At 38.2% G+C, this 16,046-nt stretch overlaps 1 protein-coding gene across 2 annotated transcripts in view; it reads left to right on the top strand.

Annotated features, from left to right (window-relative positions):
- The window catches only part of Iqcm (IQ motif containing M), a 189,414-nt gene that overhangs the window by 40,737 nt on the left and 132,631 nt on the right, over positions 1-16,046 (top strand). For both annotated transcript variants that reach the window (XM_090356586.1, XM_090356587.1), the window contains one exon: positions 13,346-13,436. In XM_090356586.1, coding sequence (XP_090212712.1) covers positions 13,346-13,436 — 91 coding nt within the window. The remainder of the gene's footprint in view (positions 1-13,345; positions 13,437-16,046) is intronic.

A 16,046-nucleotide genomic window follows, 5' to 3' on the forward strand; every position in this document is an offset into this window, starting at 1 on the left:
AGAAAACCCTTAAAAACATCACCTAAGTCCTGAGTTCAAGCCCCAGGACTGGTACATAAAGACAAAAAAATATTCTGTGAGTCATTAGAAGTTAGCAAATACTATATGTTCTCAGATTTTAGATCTCATGGACTCTGGGTTTGTATTATCTATAACATGTTCCTTTCTCAAATTTTAAAGACCAGTTTTAATTGCTACCTAATACTTTGCCTTATTTCGGAAAAAATAATTGAAACCCTGATTTGTTCCTACAACAACTGATTTTATTTCCTTATGTGTATTCTTCAGAGTTATGAGGATTTGTACTTAGTTCTTATAAAGGTTTCATTTTCTTGAATCTTGGAGTGAGTTTCATATCTACTTTGTAACAACCTATTTTTTTAGCCCTGAAATAAGCATTCCTCTCACAAGAAAATATTTTTCTTAAAGGAGTAGCTTCTGTGGCCATCAATGAGTAGCAAGCAACCCTTGAATTGTGCCTCTGCACCAGGCACGTGGTCCAGAATGATCATCTGCTTTTGGGGTGATAATCAGAGTTTAATTAAATGTGCTATACTTTATAAACTGCATCTGCTTGGAAAAAATCTGGGGTTTAGAGACCAAAGATCAAGCATTAAGGTCTGGTTCCTTTGGTGGGTGATTCTGGCCAAATTATTTAATAGATTGGATGCTCAGTTTTATAGTTTGGTTAAATGCTTATATTGTTTCAAGAATCAAATAAGATTGGTGTAAAAAAATCCCAATGTAATCTATAAACTCGGTGGCATATTATTGGTGATATGGTGAAGGACTCATGAGAATACAGGTGCCCATACAAGAAAGCTAATAGCCCCTTATCCAGGTAAAGCAGCAGAGACACAGTGCTTTTGTAAAAAAGAATTTCCTTGAAAATTCACAAGGATTGTGTATGCCCTCATTTCCCTTCAGTCAACAGGTTATATTTAAACATTATACCCAGCAGAAATTCTAAAGCTTAGTATAATTCATTTACCTGTATTTATCTGCAATGTAATGTTCTAGAGATGTGTGTGTGTGTGTGTGTGTGTGTGTGTGTGTGTGTGTGTGTGTGCATGTGTGTGTGTGCTGTGCCAGTACAGGGTTTGAATGCAGGGCCCGAGTCTTAATTTTTTCTTAACTTAAGATTGGTACTCTACTACTTGAGCCACAGCTCCAATTTCAGCTTCTTAGTGGTGAATGGTAGATAAGAGTCTCAAAGCCTTTCAGGGTTGGCTTTGAACCACGAGCCTCAGATCTCAGCCTCCTGAGAAGCTAGGATTACAGATGTGAATTGCTGGGCTCAGCAAATGTTCTAGTGTTGTGTAGCTATGTTCAGATTACATTGACTCTTAGGTATAGCCTTTGGTTTAAAAGTGTATTATATCTTGTGGCTTAAGAGTTAATAAAACAAAGCACTTAGTAAACTGCTCAGGGAACAATGGTGACAAATACTTTTGGCATCCAAAAAACTGGGAAATCGGATTTTCAGCAAGAGTGTCTTTATCAGGACTGGGGCCAAGATCAACCCCGATTCACCTTGGCTTCAACAACAAGCCACAAAACTGGTCAGCTTTTACAGCCTAGAGCTTTGTGATGGGCCACAAATGAGTCTGCCCGCCTGCGTTTCTGGTGGTTAATACCACTGGCAAGTCTGTATTGATAAACAACAATAAGGGTGCCAAATCCGTCTGAGGACAAACAACAGATCGTGCTTTGGCAGTGTCCTTTATTCTTTCTCGTAGAGTTAGTTCTAGGCATGGAGAAATGTAACTCCTAATGCAAAGTGTGAAAGTATGTCCAGGCATTCGAGATTTTTTTCCCCCTGAAACAAAACGTGGAATAAGATGTAAGGAAAGCTAAGAGAGGATGAGCAGTCAGACAAGGACAGAACCATGAACACATAGCTGTTTATCTGAAGATGATTCTAATCAGGAATTTGCATTTTCTTTAAGGCTTTATGTCTTTGTTAGTGATAATACCTCTATCTCTATTTCTCAAAAAGCAATTATCACATAAAATGGCTTGTAATGGAAGCACTATAGCTTTTTGGTGTTCAGCATGTTAGATTTTTATCAGTATTTTTCTCTCTCTCACTCTTTTTTTCCTTCTAACTACCTACCATTACATTTACATTGTAACAAAATACAGTAGAGTGGCATCTAAATCTCCAGATTTTCTGTCTAGGATCTGAAGCAATTTTATGGTCTTTTAAACTCTGTTTTCTGTAACAATTTCCTGTGTACTGAAGGCCTGGAAATGTAACTCTGTAAAATTGTGACCAGAAAACACCATATTTTCCATCTGGCTGCTAGATAGGATGAAGACAACTTGCTTTATAATTAGTTTGGCAGGTCTTGGATGGTTTCTGGATCAGAACTGGAGTGATGAGGCTGTGTCCTCTTGATTTTGAGTTTGACTGGTGGTAGTTGAGGAAGAAGGTGAGGAGGTAGTATGTTCATCATTAATAACGGCTGGCATGGTAGACAGAAGTTCAGCTCATTAGTTAACAGGAGACAATTTGTGCAAAGTCTATCACAAATATTATGCAAATAATCTTCTTGGCATTAGATAATAAATATCAGTCTATGATTTACTGAGCAAATGTAATGCCATACCTCTGAGATGGTTCAGGTTATATTTATGTAATAATCATACATTTACTCACAAGGTCTGGGGAAGGATTGAAATTTCTCCTTATTTAAAAGCCAACAAGTATCATCCCAGCTTTGGGCAGGCAGGCAGGCAGGCAGGCAGGCAGGCAGAAGGCACAGAAGTAGAACTTGTCAGAGGCAAAGACCACGTTACTTAGAACAAGGCATGTAGGCTGAGCTTCATCTGAATGTTATCAACCCCCCACGCCTCCAGGCCACCCCCTGAGGCCTGAGCTTGGGCAGCATAATACTGCTTTTGGAGAAAATTTGCTCATGCATTTGTCCTAAGGAGCAATTAATTACCTCATTCCCCAAAGTTCATGGTCCGAACACAAACCCTGAGAAGTGGTTGGGCTGAAGAGAAAATAGCAAAATAGCAATCAGAGCCTTATATCTTTGGCACACCCAGTAAATGGTTAGAAATACTCTTGCTAGACAGCCTCTTCCAGCATTAAGGAACCAAAGAAAAATTTCGTATGCATCATCTCTATGCACAAATATTTGCGATTTTCTAATATTATCACCTCTTTTTTTTTGGGTAGTAAATGTTAGGCTTAGTGTGGTTAAATAAGAAGCTAAAAACAGCATAGCTAAATGGTTCGGCAAGATCCATAGCACAGTGTTCTTAATTCCTAGTCTAATGTCATCACCATTACATAGTTTTGCACTGCTAATAATTTTCAGGCCATGTTGGTTCTACTGAGGGCTTTTTCATTATTTGCTTTATATTTTAGGAAATGGCTCCTTGCTCATGTAATAGTACATTTTGATTCTATCCGTCTATTATTTCTCTACAGATTGTTTTCTCCCTTCAGTTGAGACAAAAAAAAATCCTGTTTATTTCTAAAGGTCTGATTTCACAAAGTTCTAGGAAATCAGGTCAGAAAATAAAATTACCTGTTGTCTTAGAATTGCAATTGTACAGATAAAATGTACATTAGACACAGTTATGTCTAGCCATCCCACCTGCATTTTACTAAAAAGAAAGCACAAGTCAGAGGATCTCAGTGGATTGCCACTCAAGGCCGTGGGTCTTACTAATGGAAAACAGGACTAGAGCCCATGTGGGTTATTTTTTTCTTTTTCTTTTTCTCCCTCTCTCTTTTTTTTTGTACTGGAAATTCAGTGATCTCATGGCTGCATACCTGCAGAAAAACAATTGAAAGAAAAACAATTCCAGGATATTGATAGAAATTTAATATTTTCACATTTATGTGCTTTTGACGTTTCATTGAATAACAGTAGCTCCTCTGTTTCCATGTATAAGAAAGTAATATAGCTATCAAAATGATGACAATTGTTATTCCTTTATTTTAAATTTTTTATTACCTTTATATAGTTATACAAAAGAATTGCCATTTAATAAAGCAGTTTATGAATATATTATATCTTGATCACTGTTACCCTGCTCATCATTCTCAATCACCCGACTACCTACCCCTTCCCTCATTCTTCTTAATTTTGTAAGATACACATTGGATTTTTGTCTACCTGATCCCCCTTTAAGTATTTGCACAAATGCAAATACTTTACTGACATAAAAACATGTGAAATAGAGCCCAGTGTGGTGGCACATGCCTGCATTCGAAGCCAGTCCAGGGACAAAAGTATGTGAGTTTCTTATCTCCAGTTAACCACCAGAAAAGGGGAAGTGGCACTGAGGCTCAAGGGATAGGCCATAGCCTGAAGAGCTCAGGGACAGCGCCCAGGCCCAGAGTTCAAGCTCCACTATTGACTCCCCCCAACACCAAAAGTGTGAAATATTCCCTGGGTCAAAGAGAGGCATGGAGTTAATAGAACTAGAGAAAACACAGCCAACTGGACAAAATCTGATTTCACACATTTCCTGATATGGCTGTGACCCTGGATCCATGTCTGCCTCTAAGCTTGGTTCTCCCACTGTCATGTTTGAATACCTGATTTGAATACAGTGTAATTTAAAATATTTGTTGTGTCTTTAAGCATGATTTTGTCACGGAGGCTTCTGGAGCTAAATGGAATATCAGTTGTCAGGTACACTAACCATTCATTATGCTGAAAAGAAAATAAAGGAGACCGGGTGACATTCTCAAAGATGGCTTGTCACACTGGCTGTGACTGGAGCATATTTCCCCATACTCCTGGCCTTCTGTACTTCTTACTTTGTCTTAAAATGTTTTAAAAATAGAATAGTATATTTTCTAATAAAAAAGGGAAATGTGGATTTGAAATGTAACAAAATACTTTGTATGTAACTTCTTAGGAACTGATGAAGAATTTATTGACTATGTTACTAAAGGGCCTTACTAAGTAACATGGGATGCACAAAGCTATATGAGAGCTTTTTGTTTTGACTCCTTTCCTTATACTGGAGAACTATGAAAGTAATTTAAAAAAGTACCAAAATTAAGATCATTGATATTGATTTTAACATTAGTAAAATTTGACAGAAAAAGACAGAGAGAGAGAGAGAGAGAGAGAGAGAGAGAGAGAGAGAGAGAGAGAGAGAGAGAGAGAGGAAAAAAGAGGAGATGAGAGAAGATGAGACATAGAAAGGGAGATAGAATTAGTGACTTGAAGCTTTTAACTCTCTATATTCCAGTATTTTTCAGTAGCATATTCCTCTGCTATGGCCAAAGGAATGTGACTATATGTTTGTTAGAGGACACCAATCCTAGAATTATATGTGTGCATTGATTCTTCACAAAGTTCTGAATGCTAGTGGGACAAAAGTCCCCATCGGAGCTCTTCTACTTCCATTATTATTTTTAGAGATGTAGGCTTACATTTTTTATTGTAAACATTAGCACTATATATATGTATATATATGTATATACAGGTACCACATATATGTGTGTGTTACATATATACTTAGTATATTTTATCTATGTTTGCTATATATGTATATGCATGCACATATGTATATATGTATGGATAGCAAATAACTAGGAAACCTTGCAAATCTCAAAGCGACAGTGAAACCATGAAGTATGAAATGAAAGTGGCCCAGCTTGAGACATAGGATACTGCATTTCATGTGTGCATGCAGGAGAGGTGGCCCAATGTGTTATGATTAATGCTTCCAAAATTAAATAAATAAAAACAACCTTCACTCGCAAATTATCCCTAATGCCCTGAAGTGCTATGTTTAGCAGCCCTGTCCTAGTGATTGCACTCTTCTCCCACTGACTACCTGTTGTGAGGTATAAAATTATAAATAACCAGCTTTCCTGTGATGCCAAGGTTACAGAATGGTCCTGATAAAGGGCAGTGTTATTTTTGGCTTCTCTATGAATACTGGTATTTTCCCCGTGCCTGTAACACATGACTATCAATAGTTTCAATAACTGATTTTAAAAAATGCTCCCTCCCCTACTTTCTCACTGCTGTCTGCTCCCTCCTCAGGTTTCTTCAGGGAATGTGCTGACTAGGGTCAGATGGGTTCTTTGACTCACTCAGATTTGATTGAGGTCCTCAGTGAGTACTCTTGTGTCTTTGTGTATCTACAAAGTTCAGTGTGAGTATCTGTATGCCTTGTTCCGGGGAAGCATGGTAAGAGAAGCCTGGCATTATGAGTAAGTCTCTTTTCTCAATGCAGAATTGGGAACTCCTCTAGGGGACTCAAGGTGTGACTGGTCCTATGTAAACACAGCAGGGGCCTGGCAGGGACACTCAGACATGATGAAGTGATGTTTTCTTAGTTAATAAATAAGAGACAATAGAAGAATTACCAACAGCAGCAAAAATACTCTGCTTTCAGAGTTCCCATGTGCTCAGCACCTTAGAGGTATTTGATGTATCACTTTCTCCTACACCATAATCTCATTTAGAGTGCTAGAGGGACCCCACCAGCTTTAAGAAGGAAGTTGGAAACTGAAGCTCAAGAGACCAACTGCTTTTTCTATCACAGGCTGACTCACTTCTAAACAGAATAAATGTTTTTTTTTTTTTGAAACTGTGTCTGAAAGACATGTATAACAGGATGGTACTTAGAGATGTTAGGAGATGCCCAGCTGTGACCTAAAAGAGGACAATGCTGAAATATTTCACTGCAGCCCCAAAGCCACAGGGGAGTCTTCCTTTACTTAATCCTAACATCTTGAATGTTCTCAAGGTGGAAGGCTAGGAAGGTCAATCTACACACATTTCTTCCCAGCAAGCTCACTAAGCCTGACGATGACATTTTACTTGGTAAAGATTAAGCCATCTCCCAAGGGGATAACTGGTATCCTAGTTACAAAACTAAAAGACACATTTCAGTCTTCTTGTATAATAGAATATTTTTATTATTAATAACATTCTTAAACAATGAATAGTCATAATTATTGACAAATTTATGAATGTAGTCCAAAGATATGAATTCCAGTATACCTTTGGAATCACACAAGTATGTTTAGTTGATTTCATTCCCCATACACCCCAGGTTAGTTTATTTGCAGTCCCAATGTCTATAAGACCATCTCTCACATTATATGCATTCGGTAAATATCTGTTGAGTGACTGATTGATTGATTGTATAGAATATGAAACCCTGTCCTGAAGGAGCCACTCAGAAGTCCACAGCCTGGCGAGTACTTGGTATTGGTGTGACACACGTGTGCGGGAAGTTCTAACAGTAGCAAGCCATGTGACATCCATTCTGCCCACACATGAGAATGTGAAATGTCAGGAAATCGCAATCTGTCATTCTTGACTAATGAATCTGTCTAAAATTTCCAACGTTTTAAGTTATAATTTTATTATAATTACCTCACATGAAATGGAATACAACTTAAATAGTGGGTCTTACAAAGAAAAGGGGTAAAAACCATATTATAAACAATCTGTGGACAAAAAAACCCTCATCTGTTGTTTTAAATGAAGAAAAGCAGGAGTGATATGAAGAGCCTTTATAGTGTGGTGAAGTACTTGCGCAGAAGAGATCTTGTTCTTGTAGGACAACCATCTTCCCAGAGGACAGGCTTTTCTCTGATGTCTTCCAAAAAGTACCTGGCCAGTCTCTAGCAGGATACATCTGTGATGGAGAGCAAGTCTAGTTTCTAAGTTATTTAAACTCACTAGCCCAATCTTTTTCATGTGTATGTGTGTATTTTACTGTTAGTGCCTTGTCCTTGGCTAGTCAGGCAAACACCACCTGAGCTAGGTCCCCAAATCATTGAGATCTGGGGTGTGTGCGTGCATGCATGTGTGCGTGTGTGTGTGCTTGCGCTCATGCACACGCGTGCACGTGCGTCTTGGTCTTTAACTCAGGGCCTAAGCACTGGTCTCTAAGCTATTGTGCTCAAGGTCAGTGCTCTACCATTTGAGCCATAGCTCTACTTCTGTCTTTGTGGAGGTTAATTGGAAATAAGTGTCTCATGGACTTTCCTGCCTGTCTGGCTTTGTATAAGTGATCCTCAGATCTCAGCCTTCTGAGTAGCTAGGATTACTGGCATGAGCCACTGGTGTTTGGGTAAGACTTCAGCCTTAACTATGAGAATAGAGAGAGTAAACATTTTCTATTGTAATTTCTGGCCACTGGCCAGGTCACTGGGGATTGACTGAATCACAATTCATGTTACTGATATCTGGAAAAAATATCCCTCAAGTGAGACATTATCATGAATTGAAAATTCCCTCAACTGCTTACAGGAAGTAGACACAAACTATATATATTCCACATTTATATGGAATAGGCAACTAATTCTCCTTGTTATTATATGAGTTGTCAATCTGCATTACTATAAAATATATAATGCAGAAAAGTAAAAATGCAGGAGGAGAGTTAGACCCAGCTTCAGCCCTTAAATTAGAATTACTTTCACCAAGGTCATAGATATTTCAATAGCCTGTTACAGTATATAAATGAATAATCTTAAAGTATGTAATAAATGAGAGTATGTACATAGAAATGAACTAGAGAATGTAGATATTAAAGAAGGGGCCTGGAGTTTGGATTAGTGGTAGAGTGCTTGCCTAGCATGCACAAAGCCCTGGGTTCGCTTCCTTGGTACCACATAGATAGAAAAAAGAAGCTGGAAGTGGTGCTGTTGCTCAAGTGGTAGAGAAGTAGCCTTGAAAAAGCCGAAGGACAGTGCTCAGGCCCTGAGTCCAAACCACAGGACTGGCAAAAAAAAATTCAAGAAGATCTGACAAAGAACCAAAGAAACTTTTACAGACGATTCAATGCAAATTTAAGATACTGTTGAAAACAGAAATAGTAAATTAGAAGTTGCATCTGAAGAAATTTATCAAATGAAACACCAAGAGGTAGACAATGTGAGAAATTAAGAGCCTTTTGGAATGTATTGGGAAGTTTTAGCACAAATAAAGCCAGATTCTTCTAGTTAGGAAACACTGGGGAATGGGGAAAAGGTAACTTCAGAAGAGAAGCTAAATGCTGGATCTGATTACCTGGTTCCAGTGAATGGACAAAACAGGAAATGCTGATGGAATACAACGATATCAGATGGGACAGGCCCTGACTTGATTCTGATCTGCCAGCTTGGTACTGAGAAAGGATATTGGTGAAAATGGATAAAAAAATGAACAAGAAGAATGAGAATGTTTATAATAATAATCCAAGAAGAACAAAAAGGAAAAAGAAAATCTCTCCTTTATAGATGTATGCCAGATGTATGTAAGTGTAGAAGGAATGACAATTACCAGACTGTAATTTTATAACTAGCAGGACTATGAGGCCGGAGTTCTTCGCTGTCATGGAAAAGTTTTACAAAGAAAGACATCTGGGGAGTAGCCTGTTCACATGGATTCAAAGTACCACCAAAGTTAGACTATTCATAACAGGAAGGATTTTTTTTTTTTTGCCAGGCATGGAGCTTGAAGTCAGAGCCTGAACACTGTCCTTGGGCTTTCTTAAGGCTACAGCTCTCACTTGAGCCACAGCACCACTTCTGGCTTTTTCTATGTATGTGATACCATACATAGAATTTGGTCATACATGAATCTGGGTCATCATGCATGCTAGGCAAGCACTCACCACTAGGCCAAACAAATGGCCCAGGAAGTCATTTTTATAGTGGTCTCTTTGTAATGGGCTAAATGTATGAATGGTATGGATCATTATAATGGTAAAAGGTATCTTTATGTCAATTATAACTGCAAAGATCATATTTAGTAACACCTTATGATGTGAGAGGGTGATATGCCACCATTTGTGTAGTATTCCAGTCAAGATAATTGTGACCAATTCATAAAGAAACAATAAGAACCTAGGATGCTCTAAAAAATACCCTGTCAATGCTGAAAAAGGCAGGTGAGATAAGTTTTGGAGGTCTGTGCTGGCCAACCAAGGATAATAACATTTGCACATATTATCTAAAAGTTCTATCAGCCATATTTAAAATACACATATGTGAAATAAAATTCAGTGGTACATTGTATTTAATCTAGCATCAAAATATCATTTAAACATGTAATTAACACAAACTATTAATTATATAGCTCATTTCTGTAATAGTTTTAAGAGTGAGCTGTGGGCCTAAACCCTAGCTGGAGGTAGTCAAAATAAAATAAATCCCGAAGGAGGGTGAGAAATCAGAAAGGAAGAGGGTTGAATGGGTGATGGATTTCCTGGTGAAGGAGTGATTATGCCCATTGGCATCTGAGGAGAGCTTGGTACATGCTGTTAGGACTCAAGTCCTTTGGTTGGCAGTTCATCGTGTAATCCCCAAATACTTACCATTTTACCTGCATTTTCTTTTCCTGTCCCCTTGTCTATCTCTCTTTTAGTAATTAATCTAATCAGAAAAGCTTTAAAATTCATGCTCCAGAGATAAAATCCTAGTTTTGTAAAATTGGCGTAGAGACTAGATTTTACATGAAGGGAACTGTTGCATCTAGTTTCTTGTTTTAAGGCTGAGTTAATTAGAAGCAGTGTGGGATTTTTATGTTTTAATTGCCTTTGTAGACCTCTCCTTTAATTTGGCACTGCTATTTAGGGGCAAAAACTGTATTTATTCTGAATTTCGCATATAGTTTCAACATGGCTTAGTTAAGTGGTACTGTAGAGGGCTTTCAGTTTAGCATTTAAGTGAATTATATCCCAACTTTTAACAGTTTTTTTGAAACTAGTATATCATTTGCTGTATTAATTATCCTAGATCTACTCATTATACATCTTTAAGAAATGCAGACATATACAAAATAGAGTGAAAGTTCCTATAATAGTTTTAGCCTTCTCTCCAAAGATAGGGGACAGTAGGTAATTTTTAGTGTGAGATTAAGTATTGGACAGTATAGCTCTGTCTGTGGAAAATAAACACCAGATTCTTAATGGCTTATTTCACACTTAATAAAGATTTATTTCTGCCCTTTCTTCCACCACCTGACAGTATGACAGTCTCATCTCTACCTCTGTTAGCTGACTTTGTGCAGGGCTCTCAGGAGATTATAACAGGAAAGGAATGGGCAGGCAGAATGTAAGGCTGGTGCCTAAATTTATATCTCACATGCCTGCCTACACCTGGTTGGCCAGAATCTAATATCACAGGTGTCTTCAACTAATTGTAAGGAGGTCTAGAAAATATAGGAGAACACATAGATAATTTGTTGAATACTAAGAATCTATGGTGGAGTATACATTCTTCCATATTTTCCCCATGTGCGTTTGCACATATGCCAAGGCATATATGTATAGTTTTCATCAGTATGAGACAAAAATGAGTAAAAAGGCCTTTTTTGCCAGTCCTGGAGACTGAATTCAGGGCCTGAGCACTGAACTTGGGCTTTCCTCAAGGCTAGAGCTCTACCACTTTAGCCACAGCTCCACTTCTGGCATTTCTATGCATGTGGTACCAAGGAATGAACGGGGGTCTTGGTGCATGCTAGGCAAGCACTCTACTAGTAGTTCAAACTCCTGGCCCCATAAAAAGGCCTTTTCATTATATTTTTTTTCAAGGGGATATAATCTTTAAGTATTGCCTCCACTTGTGAACCTCACCATATCCTACCCAGATAAGCAGTGAATCTGCCTTTTGTCTCTGTTCCCCTGTGACTGCAGTCTCCAGATCTGCTTTGCTTTCTTCCAGTCAACTTCCCCCAAGGCAAGGCAGTCTCCCTGTTGTGAAAGACAAAAGGACAAAACCAAAAAAAGTTGCAATGGAGCCTAATGCTTTCTTTCCCTTGAATCATAGTCTTTTATTGCAGCCTTTTTTCTTGTACCATCAATGGAAAATTCATGGCCTTTTCCTTATTCTTCTTCACTTTTCTGCTGTGAGTTTCACTGTTAGTTGTGCTGTGCACCAAAAATGGAAGTGACTCTTTATGATGAATCCACATCTCTCAAGAATTGGCCTATGGACTGGAGGGGTGTCTCAAGCATTAGAGTATCTGCCCAGCAAGTACAAGGCCCTGAGTTCAAACTCATATAGGCAGAAAGGATTAACATAACATTATTCACCAAGTAGACATTTCATGAGTGTTTACATTAGCATGCACTGGGAGGACTGCTGTGATATTGTGGTGAAGATGGCCTGTCTGTGTTTGTTTTCCTACCTGCTCTTTCTCTCACTGTTTCTTTGCTTCAGAAATAATAAGAGAAGCAAGTTGCTTCTTCTCATGTGTGAACATAGAACTTCGAAAAAAGAAAATTATTATTTTGAGGCTCATATGAGATAATTTAGAGAGAGTACTAACCGGTGCCTCTGGTATACTGTACTCAATAATCAATAGTGCTTGATTTTCCCTTTCTCTCAAAATTTTAAACTATTATATATTTAAAAGAAAATCTCATAATATAATTTAGAAGAATGTGTTTTTCTGTTTGGGACCTCAAGTAACTTGTAAGGTTTTTAGATGCAAAGTTTGTCCCCGTATATAACTTTTAATTTCTCCAAGTGATGTTAGAAGGTACATAGCTCCCCCAACGTAGTGTGTTTGTTATAATGTACCAGACTATAGAGCAGTCTATTACCTGTAAGAAATAGGAATTGTGTGGAGATTTAAAAACTGGTTATGAGAGCTGATAATATATGTATGTAAGTGGTAGAGTTCTTGATTAGCACATGCAAGGCCCACAGTTCAATCCCTAGCACTGCAGATTTTTAAAAAGGCGTGCGGGAGCATAGCCTAGTGGTAGAGTGCTTGCCTAGCATGCAGGAAGCCCTGGGTTTGATTCCTCAGTACCACCTTCACAGAAAAAGCCAGAAGTGGCTCTGTGGGTCAAGTGGCAGAGCACTAGCCTTGTGCAAAAAAATGTCCTGGGACGGTGCCCAGGCCCTGAGTTCAAGCCCCAGGACTACCAAAAAAAGCTTATATAAACTTCTCTTTAGATGCTAAGAACCAGATTTTTTTTGAGCATTCTATGTTTCTTCCTATTTACATTAATGATTTACTAAATTATTTGAAAATAGGAGGCTTTCCTTTATGAATAAACTTTTTTATATAAAGATGATGCTGATACTTATAAATGAGGACATTTGTACTGACATGTGCTATGCTGGGGTAGGCGTTTTTCTGGAAGAGCTCCTCTTTGATATATACAGTTTATTTACTCTATACTTTTTCAGTCTTAAATTCCAGAAACTGCAAAATCTCTGAGAAGCCCGAGGTGAAAAAAATCTACTCTGTGTTTCTTGAATATCTCTGTGACAGTATTATTTTTGAAGAAGACCATACTCCTTATTAAAAGTCTGTGATTTGTAATTTAATCTGAAAAATATATTTAGAATGTGAAAACTAACAGTCATGTACAATTAGATTTTTATTTTATATTCTAGAACAAGTTAAACTGCGTAAAATAATGACTGATATTGAATCTGTGAGTAAAAAAATGGAGAAAGAAAAACAACAGGATCTTAGGAAGCCCAGGTAATGTTTTATTTATCTGTCATTATATCTATCTATCTATCTATCTATCTATCTATCTATCTATCTATCTATAATCTCTCTCCATCAATCTCTATCATCTTTCTATCCATCTATTTGATGTATTTATCTATAGCAACCTATCTAACCCTCTATGTCAATCAATCTGTCTATTCTATATCTATCTATCTATCTATCTATCTATCTATCTATCTATCTATCATCCACCTACCTATCTGCCTATCTCTTTTTTGGCCAATATTCCCTGACCAATTGCATGATTTCTCTACCTATTAACATCTCCTGCTTGAGACTAATTTATCATTCTGCCTGAGTCCCTCAAAGCATATCAATTATCAGAAATTTTAGTTTTCAGTTCAATTAACTTTTGAACTGGAGGATGTCTGAGTAGTTTAGCAAACCATCTGGGTTTTACAGTGCATAAGCTCAAATCCAATTTGTGTCTTTCTTGAGAAAAAATGCCATATTTTATGATAATATTACATAAGTTTGGAATTTTAATAACTCTGCTGTAGCAATTACAGAGCAGAGTGAGTTGTAATTTTCTTTTAAAAAATCTAATAATGAAAGGTTAGTCTTTTCCTAACAGAAGGTGAAAGCTGGTTGCACAGAACATAGTTGGAATGCAGGAATTTTGAGCATTGCTTCTGCTTTCCAAAAGTATCTGGAGATGGGTCAGTTACTTTTCAGTATTATTCTGCGTAATTACATTACTGTCTTCAATGGACCCTTGAAATATGATGCACACAAGTGTCGGCCCTAAGACTACAGATGTTGTGCCCTGAGACAGGGTCCCCAAAGAAAACCACCGAGATTGAGGCTTCTGAAATGCAAAAGCAAGGTTTATTGAGGCTTACAAGCCAGGCAGGGAACTCTGCGAACCCTATGTCATGAGGCGGGAAGAGGAGGAGTTCTCAATCATGGTCTATACCATCTTTTTAAAGGCAAAAATCACAGATTTACAGCCATGGGGGGTGGTGGTCGGGTTTGGGAGATAAGGTAGGGATTAGGGAACTCCCTGGGCTAATGGCCCATTCAACTGTCAGAGAGCAGTTTTTTTTTTTTTTTTTTTTGCCAGTCCTGGGCTTGAGCTCAGGGCCTGCGCACTGTCCTTGGACTTTCTCAAGGCTAGAGCTCTACCACTTGAGCCTCAGCACGACTTCCGGCTTTTTTTCTATGTATGTGGTACCAAGGAATCGAACCCGGGTCTTCATGCATGCTAGGCAAGCACTTTAACCACAAGGCCAAACTCCCAGCCCCTCAGAGAGCAGTTTTATGGCTTAGAAAACAAATGCCGTCCCTTGAATTTACCTGAGTTTTGGTTAATTTTAACACAGACAGGTCAGTTCCTGGGACTTAATGGCACCACAATTCTGTTTCTTTAATTTATGTGCGCTTTTGGGTCACTCATAGTTTATATAAACAGCAAGATGGTTACTAACTGGGAATGGGGAGCTTTTTTTGGCTCCTCACAGGCAGAACCTCTGCACATCTCTTCATTTTAATTTTTTTTACAGAAATATATGGAATGTCAACTCTGTCTTGGGAAAATGCTTTCTGCCAGCTTTGATACTGTCTAGGGGTCTCGGGTCCTTTGGTTTCCTCACTTAATAAGGAATTGTGAGGCAGGAAAAGTGAGGGTGGAGGCAATTTACTAGGAAGCGAGAGAAAGGCACCGGTGGGTTGGTACAGGCCCCAACTAAGACCTCCAAAGGGGAGGGCTACTCGTGCCAGATGGTGTCATGTCCAGTTTGTTCCTAGGTAGGGTGGAGGAAAAGAAAGAGGAGATTTTAATTCAAGGCAAGAGATCAAGAAGGGGACCTGGACACCAGCAGTCCATAGCAGCACTGCCATCTTCTCCGTCCCTGTGAGGCAGCTCTCGGTGGTCTGATGTCTGGATAGAGCACTGTCCAGCTTATTCCCAGGGGAAAGAACAGCTGTGCTCTGTGATGTCTGCACTAGGGCCCTTAGGTTTTTTTGTTCTGTTTCTCCCTCGGCTGCTATGACCATTAATTCATCAATATAGCATTGTCAGAAATGTGGAGGAATAGGTGCATTCTACATATAATAGACATCTAAGAAAATGGCATCTTGGCTATCAAGAATATCCGACATCTTCCAGCATTTATATTGTGAATCGAGCTTATCCAAGGAGATCAGGAATCGATTGCGTGGTTTATATAGTATGATACCCAAATTTGAAAGGAATGGAATATGAGCAGTGCCAGCAATTTGATCTGTGATAGAGGAAAGATACAATTTACCAAGGAGAAGAAGTTATTGTATTAGCGATTAAAGTTCTTGAACATTTCCTTTCTTTCTTTGCAAAATTTAACTCAAGGCCCAGGTCAGTCTAACAGAGCAGACAAAAGAATACTCAATAATAAACAGATATACCCAGATAGTTTAGAATTTCAAGTCAGATTTTAATAACTAGAGAAGTTAACTTGAGCTCTTTTGAAAATCATTTCAGTATATTTAGATAATGCCTATAATTTAAGAAACAGTAAGAATGATGTAGGGACATGTAGAAGATGCATTAATAAAGAATCTGATCAAGTATCATATCTTTCTCAAGTGGGTTGAATATTT

Source organism: Megascapheus bottae, chromosome 23, assembly GCF_031878675.1.
Source record: "Megascapheus bottae isolate mThoBot1 chromosome 23, mThoBot2.hap1, whole genome shotgun sequence".
In the NCBI taxonomy this organism is placed as follows: Eukaryota; Metazoa; Chordata; class Mammalia; order Rodentia; family Geomyidae; genus Megascapheus; species Megascapheus bottae.